A 25,284-nucleotide genomic window follows, 5' to 3' on the forward strand; every position below is an offset into this window, starting at 1 on the left:
GTAACTCACCCTCCAATCATTACCCATCACCTTGTTCTTGTCTCCTAATAGACCTGCCTATTTGCCTTCCTTTCCTGGCTGCATTGATGGGTGTGGAAGATATGGGACAGATGGAGGAGGGGGAGTCTAATTACCTGGAATTGCAGACACGGTGAATATGACTATATTAGTGAGGACCAAAGTATCATTCTTTATGCAAACATCTTGTTTCTTCTTTTCTCTTTCCAGGAAGAATGGTGACATGGAAAGGAGGAACCATTCCTCTGTCTCTGAATTCCTTCTCTTAGGTCTTTCTGAGAGGCCAGAGCAGCAGCCTCTCTTATTTGGCATCTTCCTGAGCATGTACCTGGTCACTGTCATGGGAAACCTGCTCATCGTCCTGGCCATTGGATTTGACCCACACCTCCACACCCCCATGTACTTCTTCTTGGCCAACCTCTCTTTTGCTGATGCCTGCTTTTCTTCCACCACAGTCCCTAAGATGCTGGTGAACATCCACACAAAGAGTCAAACTATACCATATGGGGGTTGTTTGGCTCAGATGCATTTTTTCATGATGTTTGGGGCTCTGGATGACTTCCTCTTGGGGGTGATGGCCTATGACCGCTATGTTGCCATCTGTAGGCCTCTCCACTATGCCACACTCATGAGTCCTCATGTGTGTGTACTCCTCCTCTCAGCATGCTGGGTTCTCACCAACCTTGCTGCCCTCCTACACACCCTGCTCATGGCTAAGCTCTCCTTCTGTGCAGACAACACCATTCATCACTTCTTCTGTGACTTGATCCCTCTGCTGCAGCTCTCCTGCTCAGACACCCACACCAACCAGGTAGCCCTGTTCATAGTAGGCTCCATGATACTTACTGCCCCCCTCTCACTGGTCATCCTGTCGTATGTACACATTATCTCCACCATCCTCAGGGTCCCAACTTCCTCTGGCAGGCAAAAAGCCTTTTCCACCTGTGGTTCCCATCTCACTGTTGTCTTCCTGTTCTATGGTGCTGCAATTGGTGTCTACCTGTGCCCCCCTTCTTCACACTCAGGGGGAAAAGATAGCATTGCAGCTGTATTTTACACAGTGGTGACCCCCATGTTGAACCCCTTCATCTACAGCTTCAGAAATAAGGATATGAAAAGAACACTGAACAGATTTCTCAGTCTGAACACACTTTCCTCTCATGGTCTCTAACCTTAGGTCCATATCTGGAGTTCACACCCTGGGTAGCCCACACATTATAAGTGTATAGCATGTACCATACACTGCTGGTATACTACTATAGTACTACTTTACTAGTGGTAGTATAATGAAATGTATTAATAAACTGAATCCTTTATACAACCCTATTAATAAACTAAATCCTAATACAATTTAGGTTGCATTGAAACTTATGACAAGATAAAGTAATTCAGGATGGGTCTCCAACTTCGTTTGAGATCCTGAGCTTATAGTGATCCATGGCTGTTATTGAAGCTAGACTGATTATTTTGAAGATAGTATCAGTCTGTAGTAAAGAATATGGATTGTAGAGATTCTGTTGTTGGGGACATGGGTGAGTCTGAAATGGCCTTGGGGTCAGATTATGGCTGGTTTGAGCTAGCCTGTGAAAAGAGCCCTCTCGATACTCTGTGGCTCTTTAAATTCTCATTTTGCAGGAATATCTCAAACTATTAAAGTTTCCTAACCCTCATGTTAAAACCATACCATCCCTGTATAGCCTGTCATCAGATATCTGTTCTCTGTAAGAAAGCAATGAATGGTATCAATATAGTAGATTATCTTGCCCCGCTTAGGACCTTCCTAGTTCACTGCTTTAGCATCTCTCTCCAGGAACACTCTAACCTGGAAGAAGAGGAATCAAGATAATAATGGTCTCATCCTTAAGCACAACAAGGAGACAACACAGTATGGTGTAAGTCATTGATTCAAATGCATATGTTTTCGTTCTGAGATCTGGACAAGTTACTTTACCTCTTATCCTCAAATTCAACATCTATAAATTGACAATAGAAATGCTTGGCTTGTGAATTTTGAAAGCTTATATTAATTAACATTCTTTTTGGCACAAGGAACAGAATCTAACTGAAGATAACTTAAAACATAAACAAAAAAGGAGAGGGGTTTGTTGGCTCAGATAACTGGAAAGTCCATCCATACCGCAGAGCTAGATACAAAATATCAAGCAACATCATCTGAACCCTGGTCTCTCTCTGTCTCTGTCTAATGATGTGGAGACAAAGAGAGCCACCATGTTCTCAGCACCACCATGTTCTCAAAGTTAACCATCAGCATTAAAAACAAATGGTCTCTTCTGATGGTTATAGAGATAATCAGGTTTTCTCCGGCTTGCAGGAGTCACAGGTGCATCTCTAAACCAAAAACTGTGGCCAAAAGAACCAACTAATTTCAATTATCTAGTCTGTGTTGCACACTGCATTCTTGATTTTGGGAAATGAGGTTAGCCCTACCTGAACACACAGAATAAGAATGTAGATGAGTGCTTCCTTCAAAATATATTGGGGAGATAAAACTTGCCTACAATGATAGGATAACACATATGAAAATGCCTTTTCTGGGAAACGGACTTGGCCCAGTGGTTAGGGTGTCCGTCTACCACATGGGAGGTCCGCGGTTCAAAGCCCGGGCCTCCTTGACCCGTGTGGAGCTGGTCCATGCGCAGTGCTGATGCGCGCAAGGAGAGCCCTGCCACGCAGAAGTGTCCCCCGCGTAGGGGAACCCCACACGCAAGGAGTGCACCCTGTAAGGAGAGCCGCCCAGCGTGAAAGAAAGTGCAGCCTGCCCAGGAATGGCGCCGCCCACACTTCCCATCCCGCTGACGACAACAGAAGCGGACAAAGAAACAAGACGCAGCAAATAGACACAGAGAACAGACCAGAGAACCAGGGGAGGGAATTAAATAAATAAATAAATCTTTAAAAAAAAAAGGAAAATGCCTTTTCTGTATTGGTGCTCAACATATTATCTCTTTTGCTGCTCTCCTGTCTGTGTGTGTTAGGCATCAATAAGTAGATTTCTAAAGCCTGTCCTGGGCCCTGTGACTTATTAAAATCCTTTTTGATGTTGACTACTTTCTGAGTAGTACCTCCACCTAAATTTCCCATTGATTGGTTTTGCCTGTAAATTAGTCAAATTTGTTCCATTGCCAATCCACTCAAAAACCCTCAAGCAATAAAAGGAAGTTTAATACAAGGACACCTGTGTTTATGTATGTTCTAACAGAATCAGATCCTGACCCATGGTTTTTGAAATAGGTAATATGTTTCACACAGGATACCAAAAAGCAAAAGAGAGAAAGAGGGAAAGAGAGCCAAAGTAGGCAGAAAAGCAAAATAAACAAACAAACAAACCGAAAATGTGCTTTGAATGTGTTACTAGGCTCAGTTTTGCTTGAAATTCTTGGAGAAACCACATGGGCCACTCCTCAGAGAATCATCTCTCCAGAAAATAGTGAGGCTGAATCATTTAATCACTGATTTAAAAAATGAAAATGATTGCCATAACATATATATAATACAAAATTTCCCATTTTAATACTTTCTAAGTGTGCAATTCAGTGGTATTAATCACAGTTACAATATTGTGCTACTATCAGCACTATCCGTTATCCAAACTTTTTCCTGCTCAAAGAGGAATCCTGTACCCATCAAGCAATTTTTCCACTTTCACCTCCTATTCAGGTCCCTGATTAATCTCTAATCTATTTTCTGTCTCTATTACTTTGATAATTCTAGGTATTTCATGTAAGTGAAATCATAAAATATCTGTCCTTTTGTGTCTGACTTAGTTCACTCAACATAATGATTGAAGATTCATCTACATTGTATTGTGTCAAAATTTCATTTCTTTAATAGCTGAGTAAAATTTATTGCATGCATAGGCCACATTTTTAAATCGTTCATTTGTTGATGGACATATGGGTTACTATCACATTTTGGCTCCTGTGAATAAGCTTCTACAAACAAGTTAATTGTGAATAAATTATATGCAAGTATCTGTTTGAGTTCCTGTTTTCAATTATTTTGGGTATAGGCCTAGAAGTGGAACTTCTGGCTCATAGGGTAATTCTATGTTAAACTTTTTGAGAAACTTCCTAGATGCTTTGCACTGTGGCTACACCATTTTACATTCTCACCAACAAGGTACAAGGTTTCCAATTTCTCTGAATCCTTGATATTTTCCATATTATTTTTCAATAATAGGCATCCTAGTAGGTGTGAAGTAGTCTCACATTGTGGTTTGGATTTTAATTTCTTCAGTGGCTAATGATATTGAAAATGTTTTCATATGCTTATTGGCCATTTGTATATCTTCTTTGGAAAAAAATACCTATTCCAATCATTTGTCTATTTCATAATTGAGTTATTTATCTTTTTATCATTGAGTTGTAAATGTACTTTATATATTCTGGATACTAGGCTCATAAAATATACGATTTATAAATATTTTCTCCCAATCCATTGGTTGTTTTCTCACATTTTTAATGGTGTCCTTTGAAGCACAAAAGTTTTGAATTTATGGAGTCCAATTTATCTATTTTTTTCCCTATTTTAACATGTGCTTCTAGTGTCTTATCTAAGAAATTGCCAAATCCAAGGTCATGAAGATTTCCCCCTTTGCTTTTTTCTAAATGTTTTATGGTTTTAGTTCTTATGTCCAGGCCCTTGATCCGTTTTGAGTTGAATATGGTATGAAGTAGGGGGTCCATCTCTATATATTTGCATATGGACAGTCTATTTTCCAGGCACTATTTGTTGAAGAGAATACTCTCTCCATTGAATAGTCTCAGCACCCTTGTTGCAAATCCATTGGCCATGACTGTATGGATTTATTTCTGGACTGAATTCTATTCTTTTTGTCTCTATGTTTATCCTTCTTCCAGTATCATGGTGTTTTGATTACTGTAGATTCACAGTAGGTATTGAAATTGGGAAGTGTGAGGCCTCCATATTTGATCTTCTTTTCCAAGATTGTTTTTGGCTATTTTGGGCACCTTGCAATCCCATATGAATTTGAGGATTAACTTTTCTATTTCTGCAAAAATACTGCTGCAATTTTGATAGGAATTGCACAGAATCTGTAGCTCATTTTGAGTAATAGTGACATCTTTTTAAAAAAGCACTTTTATTGAGATATATTCACATACCATACAATCCATCCAAAGTGTACATTCAGTGGCTTTTAGTATAGTCACAGAGTTTCATCACCATAATTAATTTTATAACATTTTCATTATTCCAAAAAGAAAACTCTATACCTCTTAGTAGTCATCTCTCTATCCCTTTTTCCTTCCCTAGTCTCACATAACCACTAATCTAATTCTGACTCTATAGATTTACTTATATTTACATTTTATACAAAAGGATTCATACAATATGTAATAAAGTCTGTTTTTCTCACTTAACATAGTTTAAAAAATTATTGTAATTTAAAAAAAATAGAGAACCTGTAGGCTTACATAAATGTCATGTAAACAATTACAGCATCACTGTATACCCCCTATTGTTGACACTTTCTTTTGATGTGGTAACCTTTGTTTCAGTTGATGAAATAATATTAAACTATTACTGTTAACTACAGTTCATGGTTTGCATTATGTGTATTTTTCCTATATATAACCCTATTATTACTACATTGTAACAGTGACATACATTTGTTATAGTTTATGAAGAACACTTTTAAATCTGTACTATTAAGCAGTCATCTTTCACCGCAGGGTTCACTGTGTATACAGCCCAGTGTTTTATCAAAACTCTAGCGTTCCTTCTAGTAACATCCACAACCCCAAATTTCCCCCTCCAACCACATTCACATATGTAATTCAGAACTGTTTGTCTTTATTATATACTCACAGTAATGTGTTACTATCACCTCTTGCATTTCCGAATATTTACAATCAATTTAAATGAAAGTTATGTGCAAATTAAGCATCAGCTCCCCATTCACTGCCTCCATATTAAATCCTGGTAACCTATATTCTAGATTCTACTTTATGAGTTTTCTTATTACAATGAGTTCATATTAATTGGATCATATGATATTTGTCCTTTTCTGTTTGGCTCATTTCACCAATAAAATGTCCTCAGGTTTCATTCATGTTGTTGCATGCATCAGGACTTCTCTCCTTCCATCTGAATAATAATCCATCATATGCATATACTTCATTTTTTTCATCTGTTCATCGGTTGATGGACACTGGGGATGCTTCCATCTTCCGACAATTTCGAAAAATGCTGCTATGAACATCAGTGTGCAAATGTCTGTTTGTGTTTCTGCATTCAGTTATTCTGGGTATATACCTAGCAGTGGGATTGCCAGATCATATGGCAGTCCTATACTTAGCTTCCCAAGGTACCATGAAACTGCTTCCACAGTGGCTGCACCATTCTGCACTGTCACCAACAATGAATGAGTATTCCTATTTCTCTCCATCCTCTCCAACACTTGTAGTTTTGCTTTTTTAATAGTGGCCATTCTAATGGGTCTGAAATGATAGCTTATTGTGGCTTTTATTTGCATTTGCCAGATAGCTGGTGATGTTGAGGATCTTTTCTTGTGCTTTTTAGCCATTTGTATTCCCTCTTTGGAAAAAATGTCTATTCAAGCCATTTGCTCCATTTTATTGGATTTCTTCTTTTTATTGTTGAGTTGTGGGATTTCTTTATGTATTCTGGATACTAAACTGTTATCAGATGTGTGCTCTTATTGACGATAAGTTTTTAATTTTAAGGAGGTCCCATTTATCTATTTTATCTTTCATTGCTTGTGCTTTGGGTATAAAGCCTAAGAAACAATTTCTCACAAGGTCTCAAAGATGCTTCCCTACATTTTATTCTAGAAATTTTATGGTCCTAGTTCTTATATTTAGGTCTTTGATCCGTTTGGAGTCAGTTTTTTTATAAGGTGTGTGATTAGGATCTTTTTTCATTCTTTTGGATATGGATATCCAGTTCTCCCAGCACCATTTGTTGCAGACACTGTTTTGTCCCAGTTAAGTAGACTTGGCAGGCTTGTGAAATAACAATTGGGCTTAGCTTTGAGAGTCTCTTTCTGAACTCTGTTAGACTGCGTTGGCCAATATATGTACCTTTATGCTAGTAACATTGTGTTTTGACTATTCTAGCTTTATAATATGCTTTAAAGTCAGGAATTGTGAGTCCTCCAACTTAAGTCTTCTTTTTCAAGATGTTTTTGGCTATTCAGAGAACTTACCCTTCCAAATATATTTCATAACTGGATTTTGTATTTTTGCAAAGTAGGCTGTTAGAAGTTTAGACTTGCATTGAATGTGTAAATTGATTGGATAGAAGTGACACCCAATCCATGAACATGGGGTGTCTTCCATTTATTTAGGTCTTCTTTGATTTCTTTTAGCAATGTTTTTTAGTTTTCTGTGTACAGGTCTTTTTTTTTTTTTTCTATCTATACCAACATTTTTCTTTTATTTTCACATATAAACTGATTATATTTTTTTCTTTATTTTTTTAAATATTACATTAAAAAATAGAAGAGGTTCCCATATATCTCCCATCCCCTTCCCCCACTCCTCCCATATCAACAACCTCTTTCAACATCATGGCACATTCATCACATTTGGTGAATACATTTTGGAGCACTCCTACACCATGTGGATAATGGTTTACATTGTAGTATACACTCTCCCCAAATCCACTCAGTGAGCCATGACAGAACATACAATGTCCAGCATCTGTCCCTGAAGTACCACCTAGGACAACTGCAAGTCCTGAAAATGCCCCTGCATCATATCTATTCTTCCCTCTCCCTACCCTTTATATCCTTGGCTAAATTTATTTCTAGATATCTGATTACTTTAGTTGCCATTGTAAATGGATTTTTTTTCCTTGATTTCCTCCTCAGCTTGCCCAATATTAGTGATAGAAACACTACTAAATTTTGTGTGTTGATCTTGTATCCCACAACTTTGTTGAACTTATTTATTAGCTCTAGTAGCTTTGTTGCAGATTTTTTGGGGGGACTTTTTATATATAAAATCATGTCAAGTGCAAAGAGTGAAAGTTTTACTTCTTCCTTTCAAATCTGTATGTCTTTTATTTGTTTTTCTTGCCTAACTGGTCCAGCTGGAAATTTTAGCACAATATTGAATAACAGTGGTTACGGTGCATATCCTTGTCTTATTCTCGATCTTAGAGGGAAAGCTTGCAGTCTTTCACCATTGAGTCTAATGTTTACTGTGAGTTTTTCATGTATGCCCTTTATCATGGTTATGGAAATTTCCATCTATTCCCAACTTTTAAAGTGTTTTTATCAAGAAAGGATGCTGGATTTTGTCACATTCCTTTTCTGTATCCATCGAGTTGATCATATGACTTTTCCCCTTTGATTTATTAATATGATATATTATATTAATTGATTTTCTTGTGTTGAACCACCCTTGCATACCTGTAATAAAACCCACTTCATCAAGGTGTATAATTCCTCAAATGTACTGTTGGATTCAATTTGCAATTGTTTTGTTGAGGATTTTTGCATCTATATTCATTAGAGAGATCGATCTGTAATTTTCATTTCCAATAGTGTATATTGCTTTGGTATTAGGGTGATGTTGGCTTCAAAAAATGAGTTAGGTAGTGTTCCCTCCTTTTCAAGTTTTTTGGAAGATTTTAAGCAGGATTGATACTAATTCTTCTTGGAATGATTGGTAGAATTCACCTGTGAAGGCATCTGGTCCTGGGCTTTTCTTTGCTAGGTTTTTAAGAATTTTAAAAATTAATTAAAAAAACTTTATAGTACATAAATGTTACTTAAAAATATAGGGTATTTCCATAAGCCGTCCTCCCTCCCTCTCCCACACTTTCCCACATTACCGCCATCCTTCTTTACTTTCTTTACTTGTAATTGCTCTTTCGAGTACTTCTACTTCTTCTAGAGTTAATGGAGGTCATTTATGTGTTTCTAGGACTTCGTACATATAATCTAAGTTGTCTAATTTGTTTGCATACAGTTGTTATGGTATCCTCTTATGATCTTTTTATTCTGTAGGGTCAGTAGTAATGTACTCCCTCTCATTCCTGATTTTATTTATTTGTACCTCTCTATTGTTTTATTTGTCATTCAAGCTAAATGTTTTACTGATCTTTTCAAAGAATTTTATTGACCTCAGAGAAACAACTTTGGTTTTGTTCATTCTCAATATTGTTTTCTTATTCTCAATTCCATTTATTTCTGCTCTACTTTTTGTTATTTCTTCTTTCATTCATCTTGAGATATTTACTGGTTTCTCTTGCAATTTCTTCTCTGACCCACTGATTGTTTAAGAATGTGTTGCTTAATTTACATATATTTTTAATTTTCCAATTTTCCACCTGTTATTGATTCATTCCATTATGTTCAGAGAAAGTGCTTTGTACAATTTCAATCTTTTAAAATTTGTTGAGCCCTGTTTTGTCACCCAACATGTGGCCTGTCATGGAGAATGATTCATGAGCACTTGAGAAGAATGTATATTTTGCTGTTTTTGGGTGTGTGGTAGTTTGAGATTATTTATAAATCTCCCCCAAAATAAGAATTATGTTTGTAAACTGATCCTTTCCTCTGGGTGTGATACCCTTTGATTGTATTAAATTCAAAGGTTTTATATTTAATTGTTTAAATCAAGATTAGGTCTTTGATTCAATCACATCATTAGGGATAGTCAGGGTTGAGTCCCCATCCCCCGGTGGGCTACTTAAATGGACACTCACTCAAGGAGAACACTCAGTGGAAGACATAGCAGAGGAGAGAACTTAGTTATGATGCTGGAGTCCTGGGGATAGCTGAGCTATTCACTTGACAGTTGCAGCTGAAGAGACCAGAGACCTGAGCAGCTGAGAAGGACCAGAAAGAAATGAATTCTCCAGCCTACAGCTGAAATTGGAAGAAGCTGGAACCATGGAGCTTTAAGAGGAGGAAGGAAGGCTGAACCATAGCAGAGATTGGCAACCATCTTTGTTGAGAAAGAAACCTTGAGTTGGACTCTTTAGGGCCTTGTAAATGTGAGCTTTAATCCAAATAAATACCCCTTATAAAAAGCAACAGATTTCTGGTACTTTGCATCAGCACCCCTTTGGCTGACTAATACAGAGTGTAATGTTCTGTATATGTCTTTTAGTCTAGTTCATTTATACTATTATTCAAGTTCTGCTTCCTTATTGATCCTCTGTCCAGATGTTCTATCTATTGATGCAAGTCATGCTTTGAATTCTCTAACTATTATTGTAGAGATGTCTATTTCTCTCATCAGTTTTGCTATGTTTTCCATATGTATTTTGGATCTCCCTGGTTAGGTGCATAAATATTTATGAATATAATTTCTTCTTGATAGATTGCTCCTTTTATTAATATATAATGTCCATTTATGCCTCAAAACAATTTCATATTTAAAATCAATTTTGATGATATTAGTATAGCCACCACAGCTCTTTTTTGGTTACTGTTTGTGTGGAGTATATCCTTCCAGCCTTTCACTTTCCACCTATTTGTGTCCTTGTGTCTAAGGTGAGTATCTTGTAGACAGTATACAGATGGATCATGCTTTTTCGTTGTTGTTCCTGTTTTGTTTTATTTATTTATTTTTTGATCATGCTTTTTAAAATCCATTATGCCTATCTCTGTACTTTGAGAAGTTTAATCCATTACTGTTCAGTGTTATTACTGTAAAGGAAGTACTTCAATGATTTTATTCTTTGGTTTTTATATGTCATATCTTATTTCTGTTTTTCTTTTTACCTTTTTACTTATCCCTTACTGATAATCTTCATTTCTACACTCTCCTACAATCCTCTCTCTCCTGTCTTTTCCTTTCAGCCTGCAGAATTCCCTTTTGTATTTCTTATAGAGTAGTCTCTCTTTTACAGACTCTCTCAGTTTCTGTTTATGTGTGAATATTTTAAACTCTCCCTCATTTTTGAAGGACAGTTTTGCCAGATAAAGAATTCTTGGCTGACAGTTTTTCTCCCCAGTACCTTCATTATATTATACCACTGTCTTTTCACCTCTATGGTTCCTGTTGAGAAATCAGCACATTGTCTTATTGTGTTTCCTTTGTATGTAACACACTGCTTTTCTCTTACTGCTTTGAGGAATCTCTCTTTGTCTTTGGATTTGACATTCCATTTAGTATGTGTCTTGCAGTAGGTCTATTATGATTTTTTTCTGTTTGGATTATGCTACACTTTTTGGAGATGCATATTTATGTATTTCATAAGAGTTGGGAAATTTTTGGCCATCATTTCTTTAAATATTCTCTCTGGGTCATGCATGGCACATATGTTTGTGCACTTAATGCTATCATTCAATTTCCTGAAACCATGCTCCATTAAAAAAAAAGATTTATTTCTTTCTCCTGCAGCCTCCCCCCCTTCCCCCCTTTGTCTGCTCTCTGTGTCCATTCTTTGTGTTCTTCTGTGTTTGCTTTTATTCTCATTATGCAGCTCTGTGAACCTATCCTGAGGCATTCCAGAGTGGGAAGAGGCACTCAATCTCTGCACCACCTCAGCTCCTTGCTTCACTGCATCTCTTATTGTCTCTCCTTTTTGTCTTTTTTTTTTGTTGTATCATCTTGCTGCACTAGTTTTCCATGTGGGCAAGCACTCCATGCAGGCAAACACTCCTGCATGGGCCAGCACTTCTTCGTGGGGCAGCACTCCTGCATGGGGCAGCATTCCATGCATGCCAGCACCCCACATGGGCCAGTTCTCCACTTGGGCCAGCTTGCCACGTGGGCCAGCTTGCCTTCACCAGGAGGCCCTGGGTATTGAACACTGGACATCCTATATGGTAGAAAGGAGCCCAATCACCTGAGGTACATCTGCTTTCCTGAGCTCAATTTTTAAAATTCTTTTTGATCTACCTTCTCTTCTGTTTGTAAGATTTCAAATGTGTAAATATTCACTGATTTTTCTACCTGTTTAATCTGCTCTCCTATGCCTCTAGTGTATTTTTAATCTCTTCTATTGTGTCTTTCATTCCAATAAGTTATCTTATATTTCTTTTCCTAGTTTCAAATTCTTTATTCTAACCCAGTATCTGCTTGATATCCTTTTTCCCTTTAGGCATATTTTCATTCATCTCCTTGAATTGATTTAGGAGATTTGTTTCAACCATTTTGATTAGTTGTTCCAAACTAATGTGTCTTTTCCTCCAAATTTTTAATTTGTTCCTTCAACTTGGTCATATCTTCCTGTTTTTTACTATGGCTTGTAATTTTTTGTTAATATCTAGGCATCTGGTTATAAATTCATCATTAGTGAATTTACTTTGCTGGTCAATTACTCTCTCTTGCTTAGTGGTTTATTTCATGGCTTCTCTTTGATTTTTGTTTCAACTTATTCTAAATCTTTAAGATTGCCCACCTTAACCTATCAAAACAGAGCTAGGGATCCACTAATGTTGAGCAGATCAGATACAAGAGTTCTTGAACATGAAAGACTCCAAAAAACTTTTTTACATATTACAGTTTCATGGCCTTTAGCAGATGGCACTGTTTGGTAAACCTTTCCACAGAGGTATCTCTTTTAACCTCAACTGGCTGGTGATTCTGATCTCACCAGAGCTGAGATTCAAAACAGACTCCATTGCCAAACTCATTGAAGAGAAACCAATGAGGGCTAATAACTCATGTTTTTCACTTTGGCCTTTTGGTTTTGTCCCTCTTCCTCCTGGATGTTGTGTAACATTCTCCTGGTCTGCAGACCCACAAAACATCTCCCTCAGACAATGTTTTGCCTTTCCTCCATTGTTCTGGAAAGAGATTTTAGCTCTGCCACCCTACTCCTATGCAATCTTCCTGTGGATTGGCTTTGTATTAAGGCTTTTCTTTGACATTTGGTTCAACTTATTCTAGACCTTTAGAATTGCCTGTGCTTAACTAATCAGATTCATTAAATTCTCTTCATCTGATTCTTGTTCTGGGTATACAGTGTAATTTTTAAGATTGCTTTTTTTGTGCAATTGTTTCACTTCCAGGTAAAAGCTTTCTTTCCTCACTTCCTTCTCCTGGAATCTTGATTAGTTCTGTTTATTTTTGTTTTGACTCTATAGTTTTGTTTTGTTTTTGGTTTGTTTCTTATTTATTTATTTACTTATTTATTTATTTTTACTCTCCTTTCATTTCCTCTAGTTGCTTTTGCTTGGAGGGCAAATTCTGGGAGAAGGACACCCTGGAGAGGACTTTCACAAGTCAGAATTTGCCAGCCAAAACAGGGCCAGAGACCCATGAAGGGGGCACAAGCCTGTTGCAGAGAGTCCTAGGAGAAGGTTAGGAAAGATGCCCAAAAGTCTTTCTGTTGGCTTCCTGAAGCTGTACTTTCCTGGCCTGCCCAGAAGATGGCAGTCTTCAGCTAACTGTTCTCTACAGCCCTAAGGAGGCATTGTGTGTGTGTGTGTTTAACATAACCATTTTTCTTATTGTCTTTTGTTTTTTAAAGATAAATAGATCACACAAAAATTATGCTAAAAAACATAAAAGGTTCCCACATATTCTACACCCCAACCTCCCCCCCCCCACTCTTCCCACATTAGCATGCCCTTTCATTAGAGAGGCACATTCATTGCATTTGGTGAACATCCTGGAGCACTGCCACACTGCATGGACCATAGTTGACATTGTAGTTCACACTCTCCCCTAGTCCATCCAGTGGGTTATGGCAAGATAAACAATGTCCTGTATCTGTCCTTGCAATATCATTCAGGACAACTCCAAGTTCTTAAAATGCCCCATATCATACCTCTTTCTCCCTCTCCCTGCCCTCAGCAACTCCTGCGGCCACCATCTCCATATCAATGATAAAATTTCTTCCATTGCTAGAGTCACAACAGTTCTATAGTAGAATACCAGCAAGTCCATGCCCATCCATATTATATTCCTCAGTCATGTGGGCTCTGGGATGGTGATGTCCACTCCACCTCTAAATTGAGAGGGGATTTAGAACCCACATGGCTGATGGATGCAATTCTCCTGCTTGCAGCTATAGACCCTCTCAGTTCCCTGATGTGGTATTTGACCATTCTCACTTTCCCATCAGCTGATTTGGGTATGTCCAACAAACTGGAGAGTAGGTGTTGCAACTCTGTTGAGGCTTAGGGTCCGGCTGACACATGGACAGTCCAGAGATTCAAGTCTCCTGAGCATACACAAACCCCAGCACCAACTACAGGTTCAGTAAAAGTGACTGAAGAGGCGTGTGTAGAGGAGTCACATCTGAGTCCAACTCCATCACAATCAGGAGCACAAATTTCCAAGTAGGGCCCACTGGCAAGGCAATGAGCTCCAGAGCCATCTGTCATGACCATAAAACCTGTGTATCTCCATAGCTCTCGTGAGCACCTATACCTGGTGTTGTATCTACTTTGGCTGCTGAGAAGGGCATAAGATCAACCCCTCTGATGACCTCCCAACTCATTTTGAAGTCTCTTAGCCATAAAAACTCATTTGTATTTACCACTTCCCCCTTTTATTCAAGATCTTTTTATAGTTGAATCACTGATTGGTGACTGGTAGTAATCCCTCGGCACCAGGGAGGCTTATCCCCAGGAGTCATGCCCCATGCTGGGGAGAAGGTAATGTATTTACATGCTGATTTTGGCTTAGAGAGTGGGCCACATTTGAGCAATATGGAAGCTCTCAGGAGGTAACTCTTAGGTACCCTGAAGCTCTAGGACTAGTTGAAATTTCAAGGACACGGGCTCATAAGCATAGTCATCAGTATCAAGGGCCCATCATTGGACCATCCTTCTTCACTGATCTTTGTCTTTGCAGTTGGGGGATTGTTTGTGTTCCATGCAACAGAGCTCCCCAGGATGGGAACACAGCTCTCCCTCAGTTGTCATGTGTAACTCTATCCACTCTGACAATACACAATGAACCTCTGAACATATCTATATATCCTATATGCATGCCCTGGAGAATTCCCTCCCATCCATGCATCCCCCATCAATGATACCCCACATCAATGTTCCTCTCCTGCCATAGTTGAAACCCTCTGTGGCCCAAAACCTCTTAAAAAATGAAGCCTAATATATTGCCAAATTAAATTAGTAGGAAAATGAAATAATATCGACAGGTTTAAAGATTAGAAATAGAATATATAATAATTTAGAAAAACTAAAATATAGTAAAAAATTAATTGGGGTATTAAAAAATGAGAATATCATAAAACTTTGTTTTTGATGTTTTGCCTTTCATTACAGTAATAGGCATTGCCCTGCATGTACAGTGGCAAGGCAATTTCCTCCATTCCTTCCTCAGTGACTACATCCTTTTTTATTTTATTTTGTCTTCTAAAAGCTTTAGATCACAGTGAAGTCACATATACAATATAGGGGACTCCCATATACCCAACATCAAACCCTTTTCCCACTTCCCCAGCAATTATCTTTTTACATGTGGATGTTTTATTTGCTACAGCTGATGTACAGATATTGAAACATAGCTACCAACCATGGTTCTGTTATGGCTTACATTATGGTTTATATTTTAGACTGCACACTTTTCTAAATTTTTGGTTACATTATGGTTTACATTATGGTTTACATTTTAGATTATATACTTTTATAAATTTGGTGAAATTTAACATGCTTATATCCATCATTGCACCAACTTGTGGAACACTTCCATTGCATCTCAATTACCCTCACTTCGATCCATTCTCTTCCTCTCACCCCTCCCCCCAGAGCCCACAGTGGCAACCAAGCTTAACTGTTTGAAATACAAGATTTATACCACTCCACTGGAGGTATGGTTTAAACAATGGCCATGGCAATTGCTAAAATAGTAATTCAGAGCTAGTACCCAGCTATCTAAATTCACCAACTAAAAGCCATGCTCATACCTTATAGAATGACCATTATTTAAAAAACAAACATGGAACTACAGGTGCTGGAGAGTTGCAGAGAAATAGGAACACTCCTTTAAAGTTGGTTGGAGTATAGAATGGTGCAGCCTCATTGGAAGACAGTTTGGCAGTACCTCAAGAAGATGAGTATAGAACTACCATATGACCCAGCAATCCTGTACTAGGAATATATTCAGAAGAACAGACAGCAAGGACATGAACTAACATTTGTGCACTGATATTCATAACATTATTCACAATTGCCAAAATATGGAACCAGCCCAAGTGTCCATCAACTGAGAAATAGATGAACAAAATGTGGTATATGCATACAATGGAATACTATTCAGCAGTTAGAAGAAATGAAATTAGGATGCATATGAAAACATGGATGAAACCTTGAAGATATTATGTTGAATGAAATAAGCCGAACACAAAAGAACAAATATTGTATGGTCTCAATAGTATGAACTAAATGTGATGAGTAAACTCATGGAGATAAACTCTAGAGTATAAGTTACTAGGGTATAGAATGTGGACTGAGAATGGGAGCTGATGCTTAATGTATGCAGAATGTTTATTAAGGTTTATTGTAAAAGTGTGGAAATGAATAGATTTGATGGTAACACATTATACTGAGTATAACTAACACTGCTGAGTTAGTTAGGTTGAAAGGAGTAGTTTCTGGACATAAATGTCAATTGAAAGGAACGCCTTCTCTCCTTTTGATTGGACTGACCCAGGACAACTAACAAGGAGATGATGAGAGACAATGCCCATCCCAAGGACAAAGTGTCTGTAACTGTGAGTAAGCTAGCTCCATCCATCTGCCTCATGGGATCTAAGCCCCCTCTCAATTAGAGGTAGAGTGGGCATCACCATCCCCAAATCCTCATGATTGTGGAATGAACAATGTACTAAAGTAGAGTTATTATTATTCTACTATAGACATTGTTATTATAGCAATGGAAGAACTCTTATCATTGATGTCAAGGTACTGGCCACCAGAAGTTCTGAGAGATGGGAGAAGGAAGAATAGGTGTAATATGGGGCCATTTTTGGAACATTGGATTTGTCCTGCATTACATTGCAGTGAAGGATACAGACCATTGTATATGTTGTCATAACTTACAAAATTGTGGGGGACAAAATATAAAGTATAATGTAAACTAGTGCATGTTTAGTAGCAACGCTTCAATATGAGTTCATCAATTGTAACAAATGTACTACACTAATAAACGATGTTGTTAATGAGGGGAAGTTTGGGAGGAGGAGGGATTGGGACATGTGGGAATCCCTTATATTTTTTATGTAACATTTGGGTAATCTAAAGCTTCTATAAAAATAAAAAAAATTAATTATAAAAAAGAAAGGAAGCTAGAGAATAATCTAGCAAAAGATAACATAGTGATTTCAAAGGTGGATGAATATTGTGGTTAATAGTATAAATATGAGAAAGTTTATCTTTTACAAAATGTTAAGTATATGGTGATACACTGGAAAATTACAACTAATGTAATTTAGGTATGATAGTCAAGAGTAATTGTAGCAGTTTGATAGGGTTATGAATTCCAAAAATAGATACTGGATTATGTTTGTAATCTGATCTGTACCTGGGTGTGATTGAGTTATGATTAGGGCTTTGATTGGGCCACGCCATTAGGGCATTGAGTCCACGCTCCTTGGTGGGTGGGGACTCACAGATAAAAGGCATGGCAAAGGGCAGAGTTGGGGATTCTTAATATTGGAGTCTTGATGTTGGAGTTTGATGTTGAAGTCTTAATCTGGAGCCCTGGGGAAAGAAACAGAGCCATTCACCCGATAGTCTACAGCTGACCTTGTGGAGAGAGCAAAACCTAGAGAACCTCATAGCCTACAGCTGAGCTTGTGAAGAAAACAGAGGCACTGAGTCCAGAGGAAACCAGGAAGCCTGAACCCTCGCAGATGTAGGCAGCCATCTTGCTCCAACACCTGAAAGTAGACTTTGGTGAGGGAAGTAACTTATGCTTGATGGCCTGGTACCTGTAAGCTCTTACCCCGAATACCCTTTATAAAAGCCAACAGATTTCTGGTAGTTTGCATCAGCACCCTTTTGGCTGGCTAATACAGTCATATTGTAATATTTTTGTAGCAATGGCAAAGAGGATATTATATCAATTCTAAGGGACAAGCATAGGGAGGTATAAGAGGCTTTGGGATTTTTTCTTTTGAGTAATGAAAACATTCTAAAATTGGCTGAGTGGTGACAGCAAAACTCTGTGACGAAAATGAGAGTCATGGAGTGTGCACTTTGAATGGATTGTTCAAAGCATGGGACTGTATAACACAGGAATCCGGTGGTAGAAGATGGATTGTGGTTAACAGAACAAATATGAAAACATTTTCTGTGACCTATAACAAATTTATAATATTACTACAGGATGTTAATAATCAGGTGGATTGGGGAAAATACTCTAAATGTAAGATATAGGCTGTAGTTAGTAATAATATTTTGGTGATGCTCTTTCATAGTTTGTAACAAGTGTTTCACAACAGTTCAAAGTGTTGGTAGTGGGCTGATGTTTGGGAGCCCTGTATAATGATATGCATATTTGTTTTATAAGTTCACAACGTTTAGTATATACTTCTTGTTTATATATATAATCACATACGAATGATATACTTCAGTCCAATTTTATAAGAAAACTCATTTTCTCAAGCCTCAGGAACTTTCTGAAAAGAATTTTTTTTAGCTCAAATTGTACATGGATTACTGAACATTTTTTCTGCTTTTCTTCATGAGATGTACTTGGTTTGGTACTCTTCATTAAAAGTCAAAAGAAAACAGTTCTGATTACTCCTCTTTTGTGCCTTTTTTATTTTGCCAACCATGTTTATAGAAAGGACATTGCTAATGACATTTTGTAAATTAAAATGTATTCATTTTAACTTAATAATCCCCTAAAATACGACTCTATAAAAGTTTTGCAATCTGGTTTGTTATTATTTTAATAAGATTAACACAAAATTTGAGAAGAAGGAAACATTGCATATCAGCAAAGTGCTTTTGAAATTCCTTATTGAAATGTGACCAAATGTGATTCTGGTTGAATGCCATTGTGTTTGGTTTATATCAGCTCTTGAGAGTCATGTCCCGATGCTCCCTCCCCACCCCCCCATGATATTGCATGCAGCTATAAATGGTTTCTAGGCCTTACTTTGTGACTGCATACTATCCTCTGCTAGAAGAAATAATAGAAGTAAAGAACTGACAAACTTGAAAAAAAAAATTGAATGCCTGTAAAGCCACAGTGCCACTTCAGTAAAGTCTAACCTCAAAACATTATTGCCTGGCAGAAGTCTGTTTATTTAGTAGGTGTTTTCTCATATTATCTTTTGTGAATTTATTATGAATATGCCGCAGTGATATTGAATAAAAAAACCAAAATATGCTTATAAAGAAATAAAACGATTGGTCACTTAATCTTGTTTCTATGTCCAGCCAGGAAAAAAAAAAACTTCAGTGAAGGTAAAATAGATAGATAGATAGATAGTAGATAAGAGCTAATTCTATGTATGCAGTGCTTTTTAAAATTTCTGAAATATTTGGCACTGAAAAAAATTTTTTTGGAAGTCCAACTAAATCCAGATAAATTTTAATGCCAGTATGATTAAAGTCAAAAGGAAGAAATTGAAATTCTTTTTCATCATCCTGTAGAGCTGCTATTTTACTACTTGGAGAATGTGAAGTAAAAATTGAGCCCTGAAGGGTTTCTTTGTGTTTTCATTGTTTTTCTACTAGAGAAAATTAAAAGCATCCAGCGTAGTGGCTGAAAATTATTATAAAATGCCATCACCAGTGAGAACCTTGAGTTCGCTGATATTATGAGCTTCCAGAGGGAAGGGTATTGATTGAGAAGCATACTTGCAGACTAGGTGTTTATAATTTTTCATAAGTCTAGGCTCTGATTCAGGTAATATGCACAAATTGAAAATATAAGCTTTCAGGAGCACAAATTGCTTTAAATGCATAATAAAACTTGCTGCCAGGACTAGATGTGTTGAAAAAAGAAAACAAAAGCACCTCCTTTCTATCACCACTAATGAGAAGTTTTATGTTTTGTTTTAACAAGTTTGTATATTATTTTACATTGTCACACATCTGCTTGTTTAAAAAAACTATATCCTTTTGGTAATAATGGCTCAGTACAAGTAGGTATTACAGCTTGGTGTTTGTGTGTTCTAATTTGAAGTATTCTTTTATTGCAGGTCTTATAGAGCAGTTAAGGCAACTGTAAAGGCATTTTTTGAAATATATTGTAAAATAATAAAAGGTAAAATTAAAACAACAACAACAAAACAACAAAAAAACCTTTGATCAATGCTCAGCCATCCTGCCCTCCCCCCACCATTCTTGGAGAGGAGGGCTTCCATGTCCCTCTCTGTCCAAAAAAAACTAAAGCAGGGACAAGACCTGAGGTGGCTCACATCTAAAGTGGGGAAGGGGAGCCAGCTGCTGCTATGGAGTGAGTTGCTCAGTTTTTAATTTTTTTATAATATTTTTTTATTCATTTTAAAAAGTTTCATAAATCACACAAAATGTTATATTAAAAAAAAATAGGAGGGAAAGAAGATGTGACTGAACTGATTGGGCTCCCATCTACCACATGGGAGGCCTAGGTTCGCTTCCCAGGGCTTCCTTGTGAAGGCAGGCTGGTCCACACCCATGGAGAGCTGGCAGCCAGTGACCGTAGAGAGCTGTCGCAGCAAGATGACGCAACAAAGGGAGACAAGCAGACACAGAACGCCCAGTGAATGGACAAAGAGAGCAGACAGCAAGCAAGCAGCAAGGCGGGGGGGGGGGAGGGGGGTTAATTAAATAAAATAAATATTAAAAAAAAATATATAGGAGGTTCCCATATGCTCCACTCCCACATCCCCACTTTTTGCACATCAACAACTTCTCTCATTAGTGTGGTAGATTCATTGCATTTGTTGAATACATTTTGGAGCACTGCTGCTTCACGTGGATAGTAGGTTTACATTGCAGTTTACACTCTCTCTCAGTCCATTCAGTGGGTTATGGAAGGATATATAATGTCCTGCATCTGTCCCTGCAATATCATTCAGGGCTACTCCAAGTCCCGAAAATGCCCCCTTATCACACCTCCTTTTTTCTCTCCCCCCCTTCAGCAACACCTGTGGCCACTGTCTCCACATCAATGATATAATTTCTTCCATTGCTAGAGTCACAATAATTCTGTAGTGGAATACTAGTAAGTCCACTCTAATCCATATTTTGTTCCTCCATCCTTGCTCACAGTTTTTTAATGCAGTTTCTTATTCTCTTCATCCTGCTCTTCCCTGGATGCTGTAGAGTGGGTCTCCAGAGCCCAAAAAAATTGTTTCAGACAGGTTATGCCTGTCGTAGTTGTTCTTGGAGGAGGTGTGAGTCCTGGAGCTCCCTACTCTGCCATCTGCCTTGGAACTCTGTCAGTATTAATATCTTAATACGATAAAGTCTTTCATTCAAAAAGCATGGAATTTCTGCCATTTATTTGGGTGTTCTTTAATTTCTTTAAGCAATACTTTGTAGTTTTCAGTGTACACATATTTCACATACTTAGTTAAATTTATTCCTAGATATTTTGTTCTTTTAGAGCTCATTATAATGGAATTTTTTCTTAATTTCCATTTTGGATTATTCTTTGTTGGTGCATGGGAAACACAACTGATTTTTGCATGTTAATCTTGTATCCTGATGGACACAACCAAGCCAAGGTCCACAGGAAGGAGGAATACAGTAAGGATCATATTGTGGTTAATAATCGAGAAAATGTGGCATTGATGTGGAAAAAGTGGCCATGGTGGCTGCTGGGTGCGGGGAATGGGAGGAAGAGAAGAGATGTGGAGGCATTCTCGGGACTTGGAGTTGTCCTGGGTGGTGCCCCAGGGACAATTGCCGGATGTTGTATGTCCTCCGATGGCCCACTGGATGGAACGTGGGAAAGAGTGGGCTATGGTGTGGAACATGGGACATGGGGTGCAGCGATGCCCGGAGATGTACTCACCAGACGCAATGGATGTAACATGATGATGGGGGAGAGTGTTATTGTGGGGGGAGTGGTGGGGTGGGGGCGAATGGGGACCTCATATTTTTTAATGTAATATCTTTTTAAAAAATGAATAAATTGAGTAGAATTTGAAAAACAAATCTTGTATCCTGCAACTTTGCTGAATTCATTTATTAGCTCTAATGTTTTTCTTGCTGATTTTACCAAGTCTCAGTCCACTACTCTTTTACTCTATTACTTGACATATCATGTGTCTTTTTCATAAATCATAAATGTTATGATTTAATTATGCCTATTGGACGTTTTGAGCTTAGCTCTATATGGTCTACTGACTCTGTGGCTTCAATTTTTGGCAGTTATTTTGATGGAATATCTGCTGTTGTTTGAGGCAGACTCTTTTTGCAGTACCTTGTTTCCCAATAGTGAAATTTTACTATGACTTTTAGTAGCCTGCTTCCTAGCTTCCCAGTCTCCCATGTACTACCCTAATGCTTATAGAATATTTATAGATGGAAAATTGTTTGGGGAGCTTTAATATTCCAAAATGTCATGAACATATGGTATAATATGAAAATTCCTTCCAGTTTCTCTTTACCCTAGTAAAAATCATCTATGTGGGCCAAGCCTGATTTATCCTAACTCTGAGTTCAGATCATCAAATCGTTCTAGGGTAAAAAAACTGATTCTTAGTTTAACTTGCCAAAGCTCCTTCTTTGCAGAAATTTAAACTCGTCTAAACTTTCCATAAATCTATCTTATTTTTGTAATGCATGTAAAAGTAAATTACAGATGCCAGTACACTTACCTCTAAATACTTCAGCATGGATATTATTCATTGTAGTTATTTGTTTATACTTTTTTAGTTAAATTTTTATACAAAATGAAATGCACAAATGTGTACATTCCTTGAATTTCAAGAAATACATATACCTGTGTAACCTAAAATCTTATTGATATATACATAATAATTGCCATCATTCATAGAGTTCCTGTTTGACCCTTAGTAGTCAATTCTCACTCAGAAACAAACATGGTTCTGATTTTTTCAACAATAAGTTAGTTTTGCCTCTTCTGGAATCTTCTCATGGTGGACGAAGCCACAAAAACCATAAGCTTCCCTATTAAAAGCTTGACTTTAGAGTAGAGTGGGAAAAAACAAACTATGCTTAGAGTGACATGGAAAAGAGCTATCTTGGTGGCAAAAAGTGGGGGAGGCAAATTCACATTTAGTCTGAAGTTGAGATCCTGGTTGGAGCCAGCAACAGATCTACAGATTAGCCTGAAACATAACAGGAAGATTTGGGGTATGAAATAGCCATTTTGAGACATGATAAGCTCCCACATATCCCTGACAGTCTGGAAAGCTGCATATCTGCAGGCATGCTTCAGAGGAGACCTGAGAGGGCAAGCTATTTATACATCTTTGCCTGAATTCAAGGTCTTGTGCATATACACAGGACACAAAACTAGCCTGACCAGTTGATAAAAGCTAAACAGACTTCAAATGTATTCTCCAGCCCACACAGATCAATTGGTCAAGGGAGAAATCCTAGTGGATTAGGATAATCTCTGAGTGACCACTAATCTATGCTGGGGTAGACATGACCTCTAGGAAGCCAGGCATAAAAATAAAGGAAACAACCTTTGAAAGATTTATCAGAGATATTAGTGGCTGCATACTACAGTGGAGATACACCACATTATTAGTTCAGGCAAGTCACTAATTTCAGTATGAAAGAGTTGGAGGAGTGAATGAATGCCTTTCCATTTACTTTCCCTAACTTCACTATCCACAAGGACTTTGGTATAGAAAGCTGAGCTTCTGTAACCCATTTATGTAGCAAGAGGAAGATTGTGAAATCCCAAGACAAAAAATGGGGGAGAGGCAAGAACAGACCTGAGTAATTTTTTTCCAACATACCTCCTTACAGAGTAGCAATAGAGCTCTCTTGCCCAACACTTCTGCTCCTCACATTCCATTTCATCTCATACCTGCCTTCCGTCCTCCATAGGTTCTCAACTTTTGATATTGTAATTGGACTTTTTGTTTCCCTCAGATTCTCAAGAGTTATTTTGGAGAGGTATACAGATGTCAAAGCTATTTGCCATTTTGGCAAGAACTTGAAACCCAAATGCTCAGAGAAGTCAGACAACCACTCGAAGGTAGCAGGACCAAGAAATGTTCTGACCAGGCTTAGAATCAAAGCCTGTTTTAGTCCAAATCCTCTTCTAACTTCCTTCTGCCACAATTTCTAGTGCTCTGGGAATAACTCAGAATAGCTTTCACCAGTAAGAACAGACTTACATGTATACCCCTGAGGTCAAATATGAAATGCCTAATCACCAATATATTCTGCACTCATTCTTCCCATGCTCCTTGGTAATTCCTGCACCTTGGGAAACAAAATATGAAGCTAGGGTAATTATTTCATGTTTGTCTCTGAAGAGCAGCCAAGGGAAACATACCCCCGAGGCCCAGAAACTAGAAATATTGTGGGCATAATTTCCACAAAGAGCTTGTAGCATCCAACAGTGACTATGGTTTGCTGCTTTCTAGCCAGCTCAATGCAACCAGCTACACTGGACCCTCTCATCCTACTTTCTTGCTACATGCTGAGAAGAGCCATGCATGTTTGAAGATCTGGTCCTCAGTATAAAGTCCCAGAGAGGAAAAATGTAAGAATAGGGTGGGTTCCTTTGGTGGTAAATGCTATTTAGGCCAGATATATACGGTGTTATGTGAAAGGGGCTGCATTATGTTTTCCCTCTGAGACCCAAGAGATGCCAGTCAGCATCCTTCCCTCCTGTCTCACAGTCCAACCTGAGAAGAGCAGTGGGAACTACTCCTCTACATGTGAGTCACCTGTGTCTGCTCCCTGCAAAGAGAAAGGTTTATCTCAGAGGTGGCTGTGATGCAAGATATTTAACAGCATGGGATTTGTCTTCAGCATTCCAGTTTACATTTATTACTTTCTTTGTGACCCTATTGAAATGACTTAATCTCTCTGAACCTTGAAAATTCTGTGAAATGCATGTAATAAATTTTTGTGAGTATTCAATTAGATGCTGCAGTGTAAACTGCTTAGGGGTCAATAATGGCAGCTTTTATTGCCTGTGTGTTTAGTAAGATGAGGACTGGAAGATAGGGACTGTGGAGCCCTGTAGCAAGAAGGGAAGGAACCTGTAACTCACCTCACCAATCATTACCCATCACCTTGTTCTTGTCTCCTAATAGCCCTGCCTATTTGCCTTCCTTTCCTGGCTGCATTGATGGGTGTGGAAGAGATGGGACAGATAGAGGAGGGGGAGTCTAATTACCTGGAATTGCAGACACGGTGAATATGACTATATTAGTGAGGACCAA

General features: G+C 37.9%; 1 protein-coding gene across 1 annotated transcript; it reads left to right on the plus strand.

Annotated features, from left to right (window-relative positions):
- The first annotated feature begins 241 nt into the window (after positions 1-241).
- On the plus strand, positions 242-25,259 carry LOC101438314 (olfactory receptor 1N2-like). The gene is made up of 3 exons (XM_004480104.3): positions 242-1,157; positions 9,159-9,176; positions 25,156-25,259. Exons 1-3 carry the CDS (start codon positions 242-244, stop codon positions 25,257-25,259), a joined length of 1,038 nt encoding a protein of 345 aa, XP_004480161.3.
- Positions 25,260-25,284: the final 25 nt, after the last annotated feature.

Source organism: Dasypus novemcinctus, chromosome 8 (assembly GCF_030445035.2).
Source record: "Dasypus novemcinctus isolate mDasNov1 chromosome 8, mDasNov1.1.hap2, whole genome shotgun sequence".
In the NCBI taxonomy this organism is placed as follows: Eukaryota; Metazoa; Chordata; class Mammalia; order Cingulata; family Dasypodidae; genus Dasypus; species Dasypus novemcinctus.